General features: G+C 41.6%; 1 protein-coding gene across 2 annotated transcripts in view; it reads right to left on the bottom strand.

Moving 5' to 3' along the window:
• Positions 1-1126: 1126 nt before the first annotated feature.
• EGFR (epidermal growth factor receptor) overlaps positions 1127-20002 on the bottom strand; it is a 41811-nt gene continuing 22935 nt past the window's right edge. For both annotated transcript variants that reach the window (XM_066572309.1, XM_066572320.1), the window contains 12 exons: positions 19296-19437; positions 17521-17643; positions 16189-16287; positions 11630-11815; positions 8221-8376; positions 7346-7421; positions 6015-6161; positions 3571-3668; positions 2865-3032; positions 2724-2771; positions 2518-2623; positions 1127-1503 (listed from right to left, as the gene is read on the bottom strand). In XM_066572309.1, coding sequence (XP_066428406.1) covers positions 1127-1503; positions 2518-2623; positions 2724-2771; positions 2865-3032; positions 3571-3668; positions 6015-6161; positions 7346-7421; positions 8221-8376; positions 11630-11815; positions 16189-16287; positions 17521-17643; positions 19296-19437 — 1726 coding nt within the window. The remainder of the gene's footprint in view (positions 1504-2517; positions 2624-2723; positions 2772-2864; positions 3033-3570; positions 3669-6014; positions 6162-7345; positions 7422-8220; positions 8377-11629; positions 11816-16188; positions 16288-17520; positions 17644-19295; positions 19438-20002) is intronic.

Raw genomic sequence — 20002 nt, 5'->3', positions numbered from 1 at the left:
GAAGTGAGTGAAATGTACTACTTAGATAGTACCCCTTTTCTTTGCCTAATGTTTAAGGGAAAATTATTTCTGCTTTGAGTCCCTTTAAAATGGGAAATAAAGCTGCTTGGCCAGAACGACCTGTATTTCTTGCCTTAGTCAAGTTTAATTTAGTATAGTTCTTCCAGTCTGTCTTGTGAGTGCTCCAATTTGCCACTATTTGCATTTCCTTGACATTTAATTGAAATCTGTTAAAGATTATCTGACACTTCATTTTTCAGTTATGGCAACATCTTCAACAGTTTTGTTGAAGAAGAAAGGCATTTTGACAACTTGACAGCTGCATAAAGGATCAGAACAGAAAAAAGTCTTGGGTTTGACCATCAGAAAACAGACTAGTGAGCACTTTATAATCATGTATAGGTGACTTGGAGGCATGTTCCTCTTGTCAGTTTGTAGCAGTAGTGGTCAGCAGGTGATGCATTGTGCTATTTTGCTCCTTGTGCTAGTTTTCCCCAGACCAATCCACTCCATACTGCCCTGGGCAGAATCGCCCATACGTCCCTCAGATGCACTTCTCACCTTTGGGTCAAAAGGCAGTATATGGAGCCAATTTGTAAAAATCTGGTGGTTTGGAATAACAGTTTCAGTTCCAGAAGATTTGGAACATAATTCTTTTCCCTGCTGGTGATCTGAGCAACACTTAGCAGACGAGCAGTACAAGCATCTGATCTTGTAAAAGATCCAAAACTTCTGTTAGAAACATTTATAAAAATACAGAATGTAGAAAGGAATTTGACTGTACAATGTGTACAGTTCTTGAGTTCATCCCAGAGTGGCTTTTTACCATGCTACCATTTGAAAATGAAAGGAATGCATCCATATTTCTTCAGTCCAGGAAGATCCTGCTCCATCCCAACATGCGTCTGAGCGCAGGCTATGGGCCTCAGTTATTACATGGAAATGGGGAGGGAAAGACCCAAACTACCATCAGACAGGCTTTGCAGTTTCCAAGCCCCATGCTGAAAAGCAGAGGTGCTTTTTGATGCATTGTGGTTGCCATTTGCTCTGAGCCAGAGTCCACTCTTGCAGCAGTCAATAGTTCACTTATCCAGCTTGCCTTGCTGCAAGAAGAAATTCTCTATGGTCATGCTGAGGCTTCAATGTATTCACTTTTTGGTGCTGCTACCCTCAAGTACTCTGGGTTTTCTGCTGCAGGAACTTTCAAGAGACCATTAGATTTGGTTTCCTTCGGTAAGAAGTCCTGCTGGTAGTCAGGATTGTCCAGGTTTATTTGGTGGTTGCCCGCCTGGATCCAGTAGGGAGAGCTCTCAAAGACTGTCTTGGTCAGGGGAGACTGGTTGGTGTTGAGATACTCAGGGTTGTCCACAGCTGTGCTGTGTGAATTCTGGTAGCTGGAGTCTGTGGGAACCTTTGAGTTTGCTGTGAGAGAGAAGTTGTTGTAGATTGGATTCTGGACTGCTGAGGCAGATGCTTTCTTGGGCACCAATTGGTTTACATACTCTAGAATAAAAAGGAAATTAAAATGAGAAGGAATGAAAAGGAAGATATAAAATTAATGCAGACATTTGTGTCACTTGACATTTAGTTTCAACCCAGCTGCCACTTGGTCTTTGCACATGGCACATCTCTGAATTTCCCAGAGTGGAAAAGAGCCAAAGGCAGGGACTGCCACTCTGGGGCACCAAACATGCTGCCCCGAGGTTCACCTTCAAGAATTTTGTTTGCCAACCAGCAGAAAGATGGCTTGGACCATGAGACAGTGAGATAGCTACTGCTGATTTTAGTGGTGCGTGGGTGGCTGTGTCCCAGATAGTGTTCTGAAATGGCAGTTTAGGAGGTTAGCTGCCAGAAGCTGTTTCCCTGGAAAAAATGTTTAGAGATGAGGAAAATGCCTAGAAAATACAGGACTGGCAGTAACACTGACTCCACATTTCACGTCAGTGCTATTCCTCGCAGGGCCTTTCACCCTTTTTAGCTATGGCATATTCTTGGTTGGGATTTTTTAAGGACACAAAGCCTCATCACTGCATTATCCAGCCCCATCTCCATCAGTGCTCACTGGCTCTCTCTCTGGCCGCCTACACTGTAAGTCCACGTGAAACCATGAACTGCCTTCTGTGAATTAAGTTGTGAAAGCAATGAAACAGCCATAAAGCTCTTTATATTGTTGAAATGGTAAAAAAATGAATCCAAAATTTTTAGAGGCTATTTTCTCAAGTAGAAAGCTTTAAACATATAACCACACATGCAAACTCCCTGCCTAGATGGCACACATGGCTAACATAAGGAATCTGGCTCATAAGGGAACTGAAATGAGAAATGGTTAGAAGCAGACAGCTAAAGGCTAGGAAAATGGTATGTGAACACGCTTCCACTCCCATTTACTGAGCCAAAAGGGTAGAAAGCATTTGAATTGCTTCATTTCTACAGAAAAGGAAGGAAAATGATTATATTTACAAGCAAAGGGCTTGTGGATGAGTGGCCATGGGATGGAAAAACAGGAAAAGTACTCACCTGGGGCTGGTAGGAAGCTGTCATCTAAGTTGTCCTCCAAGAAAGCACCTGTTGGGTCTGAGCTATACCTCTGGACAAAGCTGTCTTCCCGCACAGGGTGCCCCTGCTAGGATGAAAGTAGAGAAAAACAATATTAAAGGGACTGATTTGTAGAAGCTGATCCACATAGGAGGATTTACTCCATTATTAAAGGTCATTCCACTTACCCCGTTCCTGTCAATGCAGGTTGTAGCAGAGTTGTTGCTGGTAGCACTCTTAAAAGACAGAGAAAGAAAATACAGACATTTTGAGAAGCAGTTCACTCTTAAAATTTCGTGTCATATTTCCACAGTGGAAAATTTTCATACCAATGAACTCAAGAGGGGAGTGCGAGACGTTGAAGGGCTGTTGAAAAAGCCCTGGTGTGGCACAAGGTACTCATCTGCATCCACTATATCCTCCATGTCCTCCTCCTCCATCAGGGTGCGATAGAACTTGGAGTCCGTAGGGCTGGGCAGGTGCATCCTATCATCTCCCTGTTGAAAAAGTCAGCATGAGACAAAACTTGCAGACTCCTTTCAAGCCCTCATTCTCCCCTTCTCTCTGAGACAAAGTCATTTAACAAGAGGCACAAGATTCAAAATCTTGATTCATAGATTCACAGAATCTATGTTGGAATCTGAGTTGGAAGGGACCCACAAGGCAAGTCCAATGTTTAAGTAAATGGCCCATTCAGCAATCTGTGTGTTTAACCAAATTTACCTAGAGTTTAGGGGAACCTAGACCTGCAATCTCAGTCCATGTGCTGTAAAATAACTGCATTTTGAAGAGGATCAAACTATGTTCTCCTCTCATGGACTGTTTCTGGTTCTAGACTGAGACCAGTACTAAGAAAATAGTGACCAGTCTTGACATTTTGTTTGTGGCTCTAGCTGAATGAGTTAAAACCTGGAAAGCAACAATAAATCTGGCCTTCAGTTATCCATATCATATGTTCTCATATGCATTACTAGTTACTTGAGGCCTCAGATTAAATGCCCATCAGAGGGCACTTCCCACCACTGTGTTTAGTACCTGTATGACAAGATAGCGTGGAGGGTCACGGGCCATTTTTGAGAATTCAGCTATCAGTTCACGAAACTTGGGACGGCTGTCTGCATCGATCATCCAGCCTGCGGGAAAAGCAATGCACAAACAAAATTGTATTGGTGATCAAACACAGAGTCTAAAATAAAATATAACAGCAAAAAAGCAGTGCCATGTGTGGAAAAAAGAAAGGAGCTACCCCTAAGTGACCACCATAAAAGTTAATTCACCAGCCACGGGTGTGAATTTCATCATTTAAAATGCAGATCTTGGCAGTTTTGGGAAGACAGAAATAAAACACCACATTGAAAAAGCTTCAGGCTGAGTCTACATCCACGTGGGCAGGCAGGTCCCACCTGAGGGATAATCCCAATTAGATTGCTTTGAAAAAAGCTCTTGAAGGAGAGGAATCAAACTAACACCAGTGGGTGCCTGCAGTACCAGAATTTGCTGTCTGACAGTCACTGGACTGCTTCATGAAGCCCTGGGAAGCCTACAGCAGAAGCCTCCCTCTGTACCAGATGTCTTCTAAAATACAAAACATCCTCACTGGAGACATATTGAAAGATTACTGCAACTAAGCTGTATTTAATTAGTAAACTGACTTCAACAAAAGTAAGTCCTTACAGCTTAGTTTGGATCAATGCTAGAAGAGATTTCAAATATAGATACTGGAGGTTTTACATGTGATATTAGTTAGGAAACCCACATTTTCTGTAATCAACTAACAGATGAGCTGATCTTGAGACTCTTGTGTTTAAAATTAAAAATAATAAAGGTCAAGCTTAGTATGTCTAGAGGAATTCAGAAGAAACAGCTGATCTATATTAATGGGAAAATGAAGGGGTTATATGCCTTCTGAAATCTGAATTAGACAAAGATCCACGTTAGACAAAATCTCAACATTTCCAGTGACTTTTTACCAGCTAGAAATATCATTCCTCACTAATTCAGAAAGAAATGCTTCTTGCTATTAGACAAAATTGAGTGTTTGGGAATTCACTGTTCTTGCAGGAGTAGAATCTACTGTTTCTGACTTTATCTCTAAGTTGCCTATATTTAAATGCTAGTTTTTAAATTTAAAAATTAGTAATTATTTTGCAATAACTTTGAACATTTCAGATTATACTTTCTGATTATAAAAGAGGTGACTGGGAATCCTGAATTCCTTTAGATGAAATGGCACAGCTTCAAAAGGGTCGGCACTGTAGCCTACAAACATGAGGTGACCAGAGCAGCAAAAGATGTGCAACCGAGTCCTGTGCCAGGAGGAAGGCTCAGCCCCCAGATGCTCACACTCTTGCATTTAAATTCAGTGTAATGGCATGGAAAGGATGGGGACACTCCATTGGCTGTGTTTTACAAGCAACAGGTACCAGATCAGGTGCCTGGCAAAATGCCTCCTTTCTACATCTGGACTGACCCTAAGGAAAGATAGGGGCTGAAGTCTCAGTAGGGTTCAGAATCTCTGAGGAGGAGTTTCTAGGACATTGCTTTGGGGTCTGGGCACCTCCCAGGCTAGGTGCACACTTCTGGATGTGGTTCCTGTTGCCCTGCTGAGCATAGGATCAGGCTCACCTAGTGTGGTGCTTGTCCCATCACAGCAATATGTGTGTGCTCTAGGATTCCCCAAAAGTGCTGCACTACAGAGTGTTCATAGCTCCTGTTTCAGGAACAGGTACATATTCCTCCAGTGAGAAGGTCTTAAATGCCACCTAGTGGGCTGCTTATCACATCCTCACAGCAGTGAGCAGGGATGTGGCAGTCACAGCCTAGAGATGTGCAGGAAACAGGTAGTAATCTGACATTTAGTAGATGATATAGATGGAAAGGGGGTTTGAGGTTCAGAAGTCCTTTGACGTGTCCTAAACCAGCCAAAAAGTGCTTCAGAAACCCTCTGCCCTTGAGCTGCATGCCAAAAAGGGACCAGCCAAAAATGAGGAAGAAATTTGAAAAGGCACTCTAAATCCTCATGTATATCTAAATTTATGATTGTGCCTGCACTCCCGACAGTCCTTTAGTAATAATCCACCTGTGTGCTTGCAGTGGGAAGCACATTACTGAACCAAGGGGGTGCTTGGAGGAGAAGGCAGTGCTGATTTTATTTCCTAGGCATACAAAACCAGAGTATGAGGCACAGAGGTTGGTGTCATGCTAATTTATAGTCCCTGACCATATAAGTTTAAACTAATTGACAATATCAGTCAGTGGTGTGAATGGTGAAAAAAGCCTTAGTTGGTTGAATGAGTGACTCATGAAGCCACATCCCATGCTCCTAGGAAAAGCTCAAGGTGTGGGAACACACTCTGGTGTCACCACTCTTTTCACACAACCCTGTTTCTGTGCCATTACCAGGAAGGCAGCATAAAATGCAACTGAGTTACTTATTCAGCTCAGATTGTGAGCAGCCACAAGCCCAGGTAGGAACTCACATTTGACCATGATCATGTACACATCGATGGTACAGATGGGCGGCTGCGGCAAACGCTCGCCCTTCTCCAGCACAGAGGAGATCTCACTGGCAGGAATCCCTTCATATGGCTTGGAACCAAATGTCATCAGCTCCCAAACTGTCACACCTGTAGGGTGGGAAGAGAAGATCATGAAAGAAACTGCCAGGAGCTGGACTGCTCTGAATAGGTGTGGAGAAGTAGCAAGCAGAGAGGGGTCCCCTGGAAGCACTGTTTTGCCAGAACCCCAACCTGAGAAACCATTTTCTGCCATGATTTTAAAAAGAGATTATATATAACATTTTGAAATCATCCTGCTTCCATTTAAGGTTTTGCTTTTTTCCTTTTTTTTTTTTTTTATATCTCAGCTAATATATCAGTGTTGAACATTCTACAGGCTTCCTGGCTCCACAGAAAGGAAATGCAGGTTACTGTCTCCCAACTCCAACACCGCAACTGGTTTTAAAAATGGAAGTTCTCTTTTTGTTTGAAAACAATCTCTCTGGAGATGAGCAAAAGCAGTTTTTGAAAGACGTGTAAACCAGCTGCCTAAGCGTCATTTGCTGACATACCATGGACTCTTGTGATGTAGCCGTTGTGATTGTCCAGTAGCTTAGGATACAAAACAAGATTTTGGATGCCAAGATACATAATTGGATTAAGAAGACCAGAGGGTGTACTGTTACAAAAAGGACATAGGATCTGAACATCTGCATTAAATATTTTCCAGGAATATAAGAGCCCATGGGGGGAAATTTTGCAATAGGTTGCTTTGGAAAGTTTCCTTTCTGCTTCTTTCTTTCAAGCTGGCTTTATGAACTATACCAAATACAAAATAAATTCTCTAAGGAGGTTATCACACTGCTTCCCTTTTAGCATTGTCCTCTCAGTACCAGGACAGCATAAACATTTTTGGCCTCAGCAGAGTTACACTGATTGACACCAACTGATAGTATGACCAGTGATTTTAAGTCCTCCTAGTTATCCATCTCTATTGCCAGCTCCATTATATTTCCTGTGAAGTTGCTGAATAAAATGTTTAACAGAACTTCAGCAAATAGACCAGAGTCTCCTACCTGTGGCCCCTTTCAGGGGAGGGCTGATTACCCAAAGCATATTCTGTGAAACATCTTATACCTCATGCAGTTTCATGGGGATTTTACTTCATTGAATAGGTGATTTGGGCACTGTGTTAATATATTTGGTCTCTTGCTCTTCTCACAATGCAAAGTAAAAAGGCCAGTATAGAGTCACCAGCAAATAATGAAATTTTCCAACCTATCTGCAATAATTGTAACTGCTTTTAAACTCACCATAACTCCAGACATCACTTTGATGAGTGTAAATCCGGTGTAAAATTGACTCCAATGCCATCCATTTAATAGGAACCTAGGAAAATTCACAAATAATCCTTAAGAAGCTGACCCAAAATTTATCAGGGATATTTACCACCAGGTGGTGTGTAAATCAATAGTTTCGTTGCAGAAGGAAAAAAAACAAAAACAGCCAACAGAACCAGCTGAACGGTAGAACAGACAACTTTTGAGTTCCCCTTTATTATTTTCATATGTTGTTAAGAACCTGGAAACATGTGGAATACTAGGTGTATCAGAAATATCTCTTACTAAACAGTTTGACAGTATTTTAAACAGTCAAATAACTACTTTTTAGCCTTCTATCAGAACAAGACACAAATCCAGTCTTAGGCTACATGACTGGTCTACACTCATATGGTTTCAATTTATGGCCTCTGCAATATTTGCAAGCAGCTTCTCTTCAATTTCTCAGCAGGACACATTCTCTCCATCAGCACGCAGTACAACACAAAAGCATGTTGAACCAAGTCTGACAGGTCTTTCTTCTGCTATAAATATACAACATTCCCTTTCTCTTTATAAACTGCACAGTCTTATTGGTGTTGGCTACACTGATGAATTTCCCAGACATTCTGGGTGGGAATTTCAAAAGCATTTGCTGCTCTGCTACCTCTGCTCCCACTGCACTCCCACTGGCCTGATGCTACTTTGGCTGATTTCAGAGGACTTCCACAGGCTTCAAAGGCAGCACGCTGGGATGGCAGCTGAGAGCTTTGAAAAACACACTCTCTTTCCCCCCCCTTTGTTTGGGGCTTGTGTGCAAGCACAAACACCAGCAAATGAGCAGTAGTTCATTGTGCAGCATGCTTTACCTTGCCTCCCTCAGCATGATATTCCTTCTCGTCTGCACCGAGCAGCTTTGCCAGCCCGAAGTCCGTGATTTTCACATGCTGAGGAGTCTTGACAAGGACGTTCCTGGCAGCAAGGTCACGGTGCACTAGGCGCCGTTCCTCCAGATAGTTCATTCCCTGCAATGTAACACACTGCTGGTCAGCTCTCACTGGTACAATCAAGTCACCAAACCTCAGCTGCTCTGTGGTAACCACAGACATCACCATAAACACGTGGTGAGTTATCCCACCTGCACTCTCCATTTACATGATGTTTATTGCAGGGTGAGGATGAGGGTTACTCTTGTAACATTACTGACTGTTACTATTACCCTGCAGGAACCTTCTTGTGGGTCCAGGCACTGGCGGAGTGGTGAAGGACAAAGATGCAGTAGTGGGTAGAATAGATAGTAGCAGGGGATCTGGTTCCTTTGGAACTTAGTTCAAGAAATACAAAATCAGGATGGAACTTAGAAATAAAGGGACAAAGTCTTCTTTCGGCTGCACTTGTGCAAACCCAATGAGTTCAGGAGAGCACAGTACAGAGTTTAACTATCCCCTGCCATTATATACACACACCGGCCCTACAGAGAGTATTTAGACAATTACTCAAAGTTGCTCATACTGTGTTTTATTACAGGCAGCGTACTCTGCCTCTTCCTGCTAGCAATCAGGCAGTCCACTGCAAGGGGAAAAATGGGGGGAAAACAAAAAAAGTTCATTCTAGGTCTGAACTCAGAGCTGCATCCATTTTCCAGTCCTCTTTGAAAAAGGCAAGTTCTTCCAGTTTCACTACCTCCAATGATTAGGCTGGATTTGCCATAGCATACGTGCTTTTTTTGGTATCACTGCCTCTCAAGGAAGAATATAACTAATTGTACTGGTTTGACTTCTAAAGCATAAATTTAACAGCTGTGTTTCTGACCACAGAGGTTACTCCCCTTTCCCTCAACACCAGTCTCTTGGTATATGGAAACAAAAAGTTCATGATTTGCAAGTTTCCTGCAATATCTTCTCCAAAATCCACTATTATTCCCAGTTCATGCATTTCTGCTGGTGGTAGGTTGTGCACTTGTATTTTGATGAAGAGAATTGATAAAAAATTACTTTTAACCTACAAAGAACCAAAAAGATAGTGTTGATGTGATGGAAAAGGACTGGAGGGAATAATTGCCTTCCATCCTCCACCCGCTTCCTAAGCCCACTTCTAAGCTGGACCACCATCAAATCCTCCTTCCAAGTCCCTCAGCAGAACTTCACCCATGCACTGCTAATGTTGCCAAAACAAACCACCCAAACAAACTGGCACAGTGCCACTACGAGCGTGCACTGAATCACACAAATAGATCTTTAGCAAGCAGAGCTCTTGGAACAAAAACTTCTGAGCTGCTGACAGAAAACAGACTATCTTAAAAAAAATAATAATTGCATAATCTAGCCCCAGTAGGACAAAAAATGCCCTGCTAAAATTGACTTGCTGCAGAGGCTAATAAGACACAGAGCTGCTGAAAGGCAGAATATCAGTGTCACACTAAGCTGTTTAGGGTGCTGATCGCTGAATACTCCTGCACATGCATAACCATACACCAAAAATGTTGAACTGCCGGCTTAGAAAGTTCAGCACATTTTTAATTGTGTGCAGGCTTGGAGTTTAATCCATTTTTCATCACTAAGCATTAGACCATTGTGTTCAAAGAGTTCCTTCACAGTGTTTCTGCACATGGAGTGTTTATGCTATCATAACATCTTGCCTGGAAGAGAGGACTCCATACCTCAGGAAAAGATAATGTTTGTAAAAGATGCAAAGAAAACTTATTTCAAAGCTATGAAAACAGTAACAAAAATAAGCTTCCCAGGGAACTTGCCTCCTGCTGATTAGTTACCAGACATATATTTGTTTCAATTCTTTTTTCCACTCATAAGTAAAAAATTTTTAAAGTGTCAGAGAATGTTCAAAAATCTGGCATAACTTTATCAGAGTAGTAGCACCCGACACATTGGTGGGAAAAAACTGTACATAATATTTATGAGTGCTTTGAAAAGAACTTCAGTGGACTAGCACAAAGGAGTTATGTTGAAGGTCAGGCATCACTGGAAAGGGTAGAAGTTGCTATGGGCAAATGTTGAACCACCATGAAAAAATCAAACGAAAGCAAACAATTGTGAATGGCAATCTCTCAGGCAAGCAATGCCCCAAGAACCCATCTGGGGATACATTTTCCCACCTTAAAAATTAACAAGGAGAAGAAGGAGGAGGGAAATATAGCCTCCAGTTCACCCTCCAAAGAGACTGAAACCAGGAGAGAGCAGTAATTGATTTTAAATAAGAAAGCAAAAGATACACAAAAAGTCACAAAAAAAAGCAACTCACATCCCAGGTGGACACATAAATTAGATTTCACTTGTTGTGGAGCAAAAAACGTACACTGAGATGAAAAATGTGCTCTATAGACATTTGGTGGATACATTTCTGAGGTCCTCAGCATATTTCCTGAAAGCAAACCACAGCTGGGCAAGCCTGGCATGTACACAAGGCCTCAAGGGACAGATAAGTTTTTAAGTGTGTGGTTTTCCTGCAGACCAGCATTCCTGAAATAAGTAGCATTAAAGCAACCATGCTGTGTGGACACTGCCATCTCATAGGATGAATCTCCAACAAATTGCAGTTATTTTTTTGCTGATTTTGCATTGATTTTCTATGTTTGCAAACAGCTAACCACCATCCAAACACAGCATATTGGGCTAGAGGCTGTACTGTAGCTCCTCTGCTGCTCTTTGGCAAACAGTACCAGGTGTGATAATAAGACTTTTATGGCCATTGCAGTTAGATTACAGACCCCAGCTCAGCATCTATGAATTACAGAACAGCTCTGGGTTGCCTGAATGCCTTTTGGTGGAAAGCCCGACTGAGCAAGGATGGAGATGGGATTCAGTAGTCAGCAGTTGTGATCCCTGGCCTCAGAGATTTCAGCATGAAACTCTCCAAGTTGAATACACAAGAAGGGGTATTCAACATCACTGTCCTGTGACACAGCCTGAAGAAATCCACTGATGGAAGCAGCATTATTCTATGGAAATTGACAAATTCTTCTATTGCTTTCCCTGCTGCCTGCGCTGCATCTCATTTGCATCCCATTATCCTTTCAATACTGGGTGCTTGGTTTGGACATAAATGTCTAGGTGATAATATTAAGGTGTCTAGAAGCATTTTGAAGAATAGTTAATGTTTGCTCATCAGCATGAAAATAGTAAATTGTTCGAGAAAAAGTAACTGCTTACTGCCATGTATAAGATACCTATGATCCAGGTGGCGAAACAGAAAGATTTGCAGAGATGGGTAATTACACGCTGTCCAACCTCTGAGTTTTAGCTGATCTGGAGCTCTGCTTACCTTTGCAATCTGCACACACCAGTTGAGGAGGTACTGAGAGCCGATGTTGTCCTTGTGCTCCCGGATGTAATCCAGGAGGCAGCCGTAGGGCATCAGCTGGGTGATGAGCTGGACGGTTGAAGTGAGGCAGATTCCCAGCAAGCGACACACATGAGGATTGTCAACACTAGCCATCACATAAGCTTCCTGAGAAGAAAGGCAAAAAAAGAAACATGTAACTCTCCCTTTGGCATGGCATGAATATTTAGAGGCAGTTTAAAATAACTTGGTCATCCAAGAAGTTGCTAAAATACTATATGCAAACTTTCTGTCTCATATCACATACAAAATACACATATTTCCCACTCTGTGGACTGATTCTTTTCCATTCAGTGGAATTTCCATATTTTCAACACTAAATCATCACTGAAATGCTACAGAAAAGCCAGTCTCTCACTACTGTACATCAAGCAAATGCTGGACAAAAAATCCTGGAGATTAAAACTTACAGATGAAGGAGGAATTAACAAATTGAACATCAACTGGAAGCTGATGGGATTTCATAATTTTGAGCACCTCATTGGAAGGGCAACACATTTTATGAACATGGCTTTTTTCTCCACAGACCTTTTAATGAAACTGACCGGAAATCAGTATTTTTGAGAATTCTGCTCCCCTGTCAAGGTTGGTACTAACCCAGAAAGTCAAAGTTGTCATCTAGAACACGACTGACAGTCTCATTCTTTAAGAGACCGTGTTCTTTTTGACCATGTTGTTCTTCATTCCATGTCAAACCAAATAGATTAATAATCAATTGGCTGCTTTAGAAGCTTGAATGCTTTTCTTTAAGTAACAATGGTGAAAATACTGCCCTCAATTGGAAAAGCTTGTTTAGACTCATATATAAAGGTAAATTGTACTAGAAAGGTACTTGGAATGTGGGAGCCCAAGCATTACAGACCCTTTGGTCAATTGGAATTTTGGGGTTTAATTTCATAAATATGTGAAACTCTCTTTTTTCAAATATGGGTACACACTGTGTAGCTTTAGGTACCTATCTACAACACGCAAGATACTTCCTCTTCTTTTGTTCTTCTGTGGGAAGGGAAAGACCCCTTCAGAGGCTGGTTCAAATACATTATTTAACATGGCCATGGGGTAAAAAATCCTGATTTCATGGTTTTTGTATGCAAAAACTACTTATAGATTGAAATTTGAGATCTGTATTTATACTCAAATCCATGGTCAAGTGGCAGCTCAAAGAAGGGATTCCAAGGGGAAAAAATTAGAGCTGCAGTTGTTTGGTTTCTTTAACTAACTTTGTGTCTGATTTACAGTATGTCACTTTTAGATATTTTAAAAGTGATTTGATTGAAAAGTAACACAAGGGGAAATGAATGGGAATTTTTCCATTCAGTGAGCGGGTCAGCATCTTGATTCAGCTTCTGGAGTAACACCTTATCACCCCTTGGCAATTCAGGCTAGCAATCCCTCAAAGCCTAAAATCATAGTCAAGACATGAATAGTACAAGGGAAAGAGCAAATCTGCTCTTTCTAAGAGCTTAAGAAAATAAATGCCATGGCACTTTACTCATCATCTAGCAAACAGATGTCACATAGCGCCATAGCTGGTGAGAACTATTATTAAACAAAGTTATTAAGGCAATGACGTTCAAGAAATAAGCAACCCCAATTCTTAAGCAATACTTTCTGGCCTCTGTGTTGTTGCTTAATGGGCCAGTCTAAGCAAAACATGATGTAATGCAGCCTCTTTTGAGGCACTAGTTCTGCATTTGGTATCTTTGTTTTGGAGCCCTCAGAATGAAAATGGCCTCCAGGCAGACAGGTTAAATAGGATCTGTGCCAGATTTAGTAAGAGCTCATCAGCCTACTGCATGATGTGGGCACACCATTGACAAACAGCCCACTGATTGTGTGGGCTAGCTCAAGGAAAGATAAAGCAGGAACACAATCTGCTATTCAGTTTGTATATATTTGTGGCATCATTTGTTAGAGATTCTTCCAAATTTGTTATCCAATACTCAGACATAAGCAGAGACCAAAACAACTTCATTTCCCTATGCTTCCAAGCTGAGCCATTGTAATGATGAAGGATGCCTTGCTTCCTGCTGGGATTCATATCCATATTGTATTCATTTTGGCAGGTTAGGGTGGGGGGAAGACTGCAGAGCAGGAGCTGTTCTCACTGCCCATCTGCTGCACAGCCCCTGTGGGGCTGACCTGGGGGCTGAGCACTGGGATGCTGCAGGAGCGTGGTGGGAGTTTGGGCCACAGCCTTTGGAGAGCATCCAAGTGTTGATTGCCTCTTGCATTTGATACTGCAGAGGAAAACAGGCCACTGCCTCCTCCTTTTAGAAAGCAGAACAGAGCTATTGTGTGGCTGTGGGTCCGTCTAAGTAGCCCAAGACATTAAAGTGGGTCTTTGTTTCAACTGTTTATCTTGGAAATCTCTTTGGGTTCAATCTGACCTGCTCCAAGTATGCTTGGTATTTAACAACAACCTTCTCAATTAACCCTACCCTAATAAAGTCAGCCAGAGCTTGCCTGGATTGTAAGAGCTAAAGCTGCTGTGCTAGTTCTATACCTAGTGTGATTCTGTAAGACAAATCATCTTTAATTAGACATTATTATCTTTGAGGTTCCAGTGACCTTGGAAAATTGGTTGTGTAGCAAAAATCTGTTTTGAGAAGTGCTTTTGGAGTCATCCCTCTGGCTTCTTTCACTAGTTCTGTATTTTTTTCAAAAACTTAGCTCTGAAATACAGAGTTCCACTGACCAAATTATCTAAAAATTAACTGGATTGGAAAAGCAAGAGCTTTTTGATAAACATCCTAATTCAAAGGAAAAGAAAATGTGGAGATTTGCTACAGAAATTTCTTTTAGAAGATAATGCACTTTGATATCACTCAAGAGCACACAGTCCCTGCATCTACTGCCCTGTCCAGTGATCTTGATCTGCTGAAGGAAGGATGAAGTACTGTAGGCTTGTTGACTAACCCTTTTTCCAGGATACATGCCTTCAGGAATTTAATGCAGTTAAGTCGAAAGCATCCTTTGTGAACACTGTGTTATGCTCCTCATCACTGTGAAGAGCAAACGGTGGGGCAGAGCTCTGGGCAGGCAGCTGAGCAGCATCTCTGCCAGCTCCTCAATGGAGGGAATGTCAGTGAAGGGAGGGAGGGGCAGGAATGAGGGCCACATAGGTAAGACCTGGGGAAGGGCTGAGACTTGTTCGGAATCTAACTAAACTAAAACCAAAATGGATATTGCTTCCTGTATGGATTTGCAGATGGACCACCAGTTCTTCTGCACTGCTGCAATATGCCTATCAAATCATATGGTGCATAACACACAATCTGTTGAAGGAGAGTAATGTATTGGAATAACACTGTTTATTCAGGATGACTTGAAAAATCCAGTGAGCTTTATTATTGTCAGTAGCACAAGTAGTGGTTTGTTCACAGATATTTATCCTGAGACTTCTCACTACAAGGATAGGCTTTTTGTTAAGATCTTTACCAGCCTCAGCCATCTGAGATGAACCTTCCTACCTGAGGTGTCATTTGCTGGCCACAACTGGATTTAAGAAAAAATATCTTCTAAATTCAGTCCCTACCAAAATAAAAAAACAATACCACAATTTTCCCCATGGCTGAAGGACTTGTGTGCTTGATTAACAGCACCATCAATTCCAGACAAACAGGTCCATTTGGGACATACCAGGGACAGAACAGAATCAAACAGACATACTCTTCTTGTTGCTTAAGACTGAACCACAGCATGGGAAATGTGAAGTTATACTGAACTTCTGAGTGCTCCTCTCCTCACTCAGCAGTCTCGTGTACACAAATTTATATATCCTGGGTGCTGCATGTTCCATGGCTTTGGTTCTAGTTAAGATTTTCATAAACTCCAGGTTCAGGAAACTTTGTATTTAGGACTCTGGCTCACTCATTGTAAACTCAAACATTTATGAACTCCTAAATCAGTGTCCCATAGCATTTTCTCCTGTTTTCTGAAGCTATGAGCTCTATCCAAACAATAAAATAAAAATCCCAAGCTTCTGTCAGAAGGTGAGATAATTTCTTGCATTCTATGGCAGATAAATCAGACAGCTGGCATTTTTAAATTTTATTTTGGATTTATAGTTAATTTAATTCTATTTAATCAAGCAAGTAGTTTATGACAACCTGCAGGATTCATAAATCACTAGGTCTGTTGTTATTTGGCTTAGTTGTACTACCGTAATGACAATAAAGGCTACAGCTTAAGGCCTAAAATATCAGAATAAAAAAAAAAGAGAAGTAGTTGTAAATGTATGGTCCTAACTACTCCTTAGGTGCTACCCCACAAGTATAAAATCTGTATTGGGATTGGATTAATGAGAGACACAAAAGCACTTCACAGAGTGGGCTGCAAAGTGCAGAACTTCTAGATGGACAATTGAGTTTAGGATGCAAAATATTTCTTCCCACACAAATTCCTGAAACCCCTCTAGCTGTTAGAGAAGAAAATCCACAGACCACTGGCAACTTGAGAAAATAAACATGAAAACTCACATCAAGTATTTCCTTGTTGGCTTTTGGTGATGTAGCCTCTCTCAACTCTTTAATAGCAACAGGAATTTTAACCTTCTCTCCTTCTGGGATCCAAAGTCCCTACCAAAAAGAAACACAGAGAGTTATTCAGTCTCATATCTAACAGGTTAATTCTCACAGTTACATATATATTTTACATCTTCTGAGTAGACTTAAATATTCTGAGCAATGGAAAGACATGGCATACAACAAAAGCATGCAAAAAAATGTGTCTTGTGCGTATTACCAAATTCCTGTTAATGGGGTGTTACTTCTTTTTCAGTCACCTCTACCATACTTTCTTGAAAAAACATGTTCATTACTATGCCTCTGTAAGAAGCCCAAGAGATGCATAAAGAGCAACATTTGTGGATGGAAATCTAACTAATTAGAGCTTCACAGCAACTGCATGTGCAAAACCTTGCCACTTCCAATTTATAAATCATGGGATGAAAATAATTAGCATTTTCTCATTAAAACCAGATGGCACCTGTGATGTACAAATAATCCAGCCATACACATGCAGTGGTAGGGGAGTCTATGTCCCACCGGTGCAGTGATCTACATCTAAAGTAGGAGCCATTTAGGTGACAGGTCAGCAGTGTGGCACTGCTGTGGCAGTGTGGCACACTGTGGCATGTGGGAGGACATGCTCCTGAAACCCCCAGCAGTGCAAGTGCACATCTTTTTGTGCCCCTGAAGTTCCTAATCATAGCTGGAAGCCTGATTCGGAATATAGCGCTTTATAAAGAGATATAGGAATCTACAGTTAATGGAAAAGCCTGAAACACATATCCTGAATAAAAGGAGGAACTTAATGAAGAAGCACAGAGGATAAACAAACATCACGAGAAAAAATAACTTGTGAACCTACACAACTGAAGGTGTGCAGACACTTTCACACATCGGAATCAGTTCTAATGAAAGAATGATTGAACATTATAAAAAGAAGATCCCAGATGACACAGAAAAATGGTTTTGCACTGAGCTAACCACAATGCATTTATTTTTCTTCTTAATATTTATAGTGGATGTATCTGACTGTGGTAGGTTTTAAGTCATGATCTTTGTTCTCCAGGTTCAGCAGTATGACTTTGGCAACCTTTTATGTAAACCTGCTCCAGTTACCAATTTCTAACAAAACTAATGATGATTGAGTAATCTCTCTATGCTTCAATAGATAGATACATGCTATAAAATCTAATTAAAAAAAATATCTACACAATGATTGAAGCTCCCGGTTCTTGCTTTGTTTGGGCAGCTTCTGCAGGAAGGAGCAGGATGAAAAGGGGAATAGAAAAACAATGATCTTACCTTATAAACAGTGCCAAAAGCTCCAGAGCCTAAAACTTTGACCTTTTTAAATTCTGTTTCCTTTAGAATTCTCAGATGAGCCTGGTTTGGTGCCTCTCCACTGGGTGTCAGTGGTTCAACAAGCTGGTGCAGAGAGAAGATGATGTTAGAAGGTTACACAGTCTGGAAGGTTGAACACTTTGGGGAAGTAAATAAATCCTTCCTTTAAAATAATGAACATATGATTCCATGTGAAGTTGTTGGGAGGAGAGTTCTGCTCTGATTTGCAGGAATAAATACCCACTCCAAAAATCAAGCATGGAGTGGCAGCTGCCATTTTGAAGGAAAGTGAAGGAATACCTCTTCTCAAATGGAGGCTATGACTTCAAAGCCTTGAAACATATAGCATGAAAAATCATGTAATTACCACAGATGCTAAAGGAGATTATTTTTGTTTTGAACTAGTGAATAAATTATTAAAATGTTTAAAATAATGGGCAAGAATCACCTGCAACCTTTCATGTCTGCTCTTGTTTAACTGGATAAAATTCCCAGGGTACCAGTGGTTCCCTCAGATCACGCAGTGTACAAGCAGCAATTGAAACTCTGACAGTGGTTCTTTCCTCAAAAAAAGGGATGTTGAATTGCCTATTGTTTTTTTCAAAATTTTATCTTCGCCTAATTGCAAACAGTGGCAATGCCCTTCCAAAGATATTTAATGCTTTTATGATGCATAAGTCAGCTTTTTCCTCAGTGTTTTTCCTTTTGCTTTTTCTTCAACTGAAACCATATTTAGCTAGATTCAATCTGATTTTAGAGGACCAGCACCCTCTCACTTGTGATGAAATATCCTCATTTTGAGGAGTCCAGAGGGTACAATATGAGCTGAGCAGAAATTGAACTCTACTACCACAACTGCAGAATACAGCAGTATGTAAAATATAGTTTTATAGTGCAATGAAAAACAAGCCAGCTTATCTTTTTCTTCTTTTTTTTTTTTTTTTAAGGATATTAGCAGCTGACTCTGCAAAGCTGGCAAGTACAGAATGAAGCTGCAATTGGGATTTCAGCAGAATGTTAAAAACAATTGGCTAATTTACTAGAACCAGACTAGAAAGAGAAGGGGGCTAACCACAAAAGAGCAGCTTCCACCCAGGATTAGGAATTTTGCTGTATATGAGGTATCCAGAGGGTGATGCTGTAATGCACACAAAAACAAAGAGCAGTGCAGAAACCTTGTTCATGCCCAACAGGGTGAACCATTCACTTTGATGGCTTTGTGGGCTTTTTGTGCTAAAAACAAAGCAAAGACAAGACACAAACACTTCCTCAATTCCTTTCCCTCCTCTCCTTTTTTTCCACAGGATCAAGGAGGAAATACTTTCAAGAGCATCCCAAGCTGCCAGAGGAGCCCCAAGGCTCGTCTGGAGGGACACACGATTTGAGGCTGAAGGTCTACACAGAAAGGTAGTACGGATCAGCAAACACATTGCACCTCAGCCTGAAGGTGTAGTTTTTTTGGGGTAGACAATCTCAATGACTATCCTTGGGATTGAGACATCCCAATCCCTTAAATATTTCGCAAATTATACACAGAGGGATCAGATTTGAGATTGAGAAGGTGTTAGGTGCATGCCGCTCCTTTCCTGAGTGGCGTGGCAACTGCCTCGTTCCCCATCCCAAGGGATTGCTGAGCTACAAGGATTCAGGACACAGATGCAGGGTGCTTTAATCCTCTGGCACAAGGAGCAGTACCCCGGTGGGCCAGGTGGAGCAGGGGTGCTGGCAGTGCTCACCTCCCTCTCCTGCAGCAGGCGGCGCAGGGTGCGCTTCCGGACGATGTGGCGTCTGCGCAGGTAGAGGCCAATGCCCAGGCCCACCACCACCAGGCAGAGGAGCCCTCCCACAACACCCGCTGCTATAGACGGGATCTTGGAGCTGCAACACAGCAGGGCACACAGAAAGAGAAAAAGATTCTTAGGTGTTAAGACTTTAAAGAAGGCCTAGAGAAGTTGCAGGAAGCCTTATGTTTTGATTAGACTCTGGATGCCCACATAAGCCTATTTGACATTTCAGATGTCTTGCACACCTGCATTTTGAAGTTCCTCATCCTGTAATCTGTCCAAAGTGGTGCTTAATTTCCATCTGGGCTTAAAACTACAAGTCTTCACTCTTCCCTCAAACTCACAATTGAACTGATCCTCATAGCTTAAGTAAGGGGATTTCTCCTCCCTCCAATGAACCCACCAAGCACATGAGCATCAGATCTGTGATGCCTGTGTGTGCCAGCTGTGAGCAGCCCATGTGTGATCAGAGACATGAAGCATGTGGAGAGAAGGCCTCTCAGAAAGGCATCCACAGGTCTGATACCAGCAGTGCAGCTGATATCCCTCCATTGTTGGGGGGGAAGGAGGCATGCTGTAAGGGTCACAGTGAAGGTCAGATCATCAATCTTCCTTAGAAGTACAAATGTCTGAAGCCAGGTGTTGTGTACCATTCCCAC

Source organism: Molothrus aeneus, chromosome 1 (genome assembly GCF_037042795.1).
Source record: "Molothrus aeneus isolate 106 chromosome 1, BPBGC_Maene_1.0, whole genome shotgun sequence".
NCBI lineage: Eukaryota > Metazoa > Chordata > Aves > Passeriformes > Icteridae > Molothrus > Molothrus aeneus.
The sequence above is the reverse complement of the archived record's forward strand: the minus strand, read 5'-3'. Positions and strand labels throughout refer to the sequence as shown.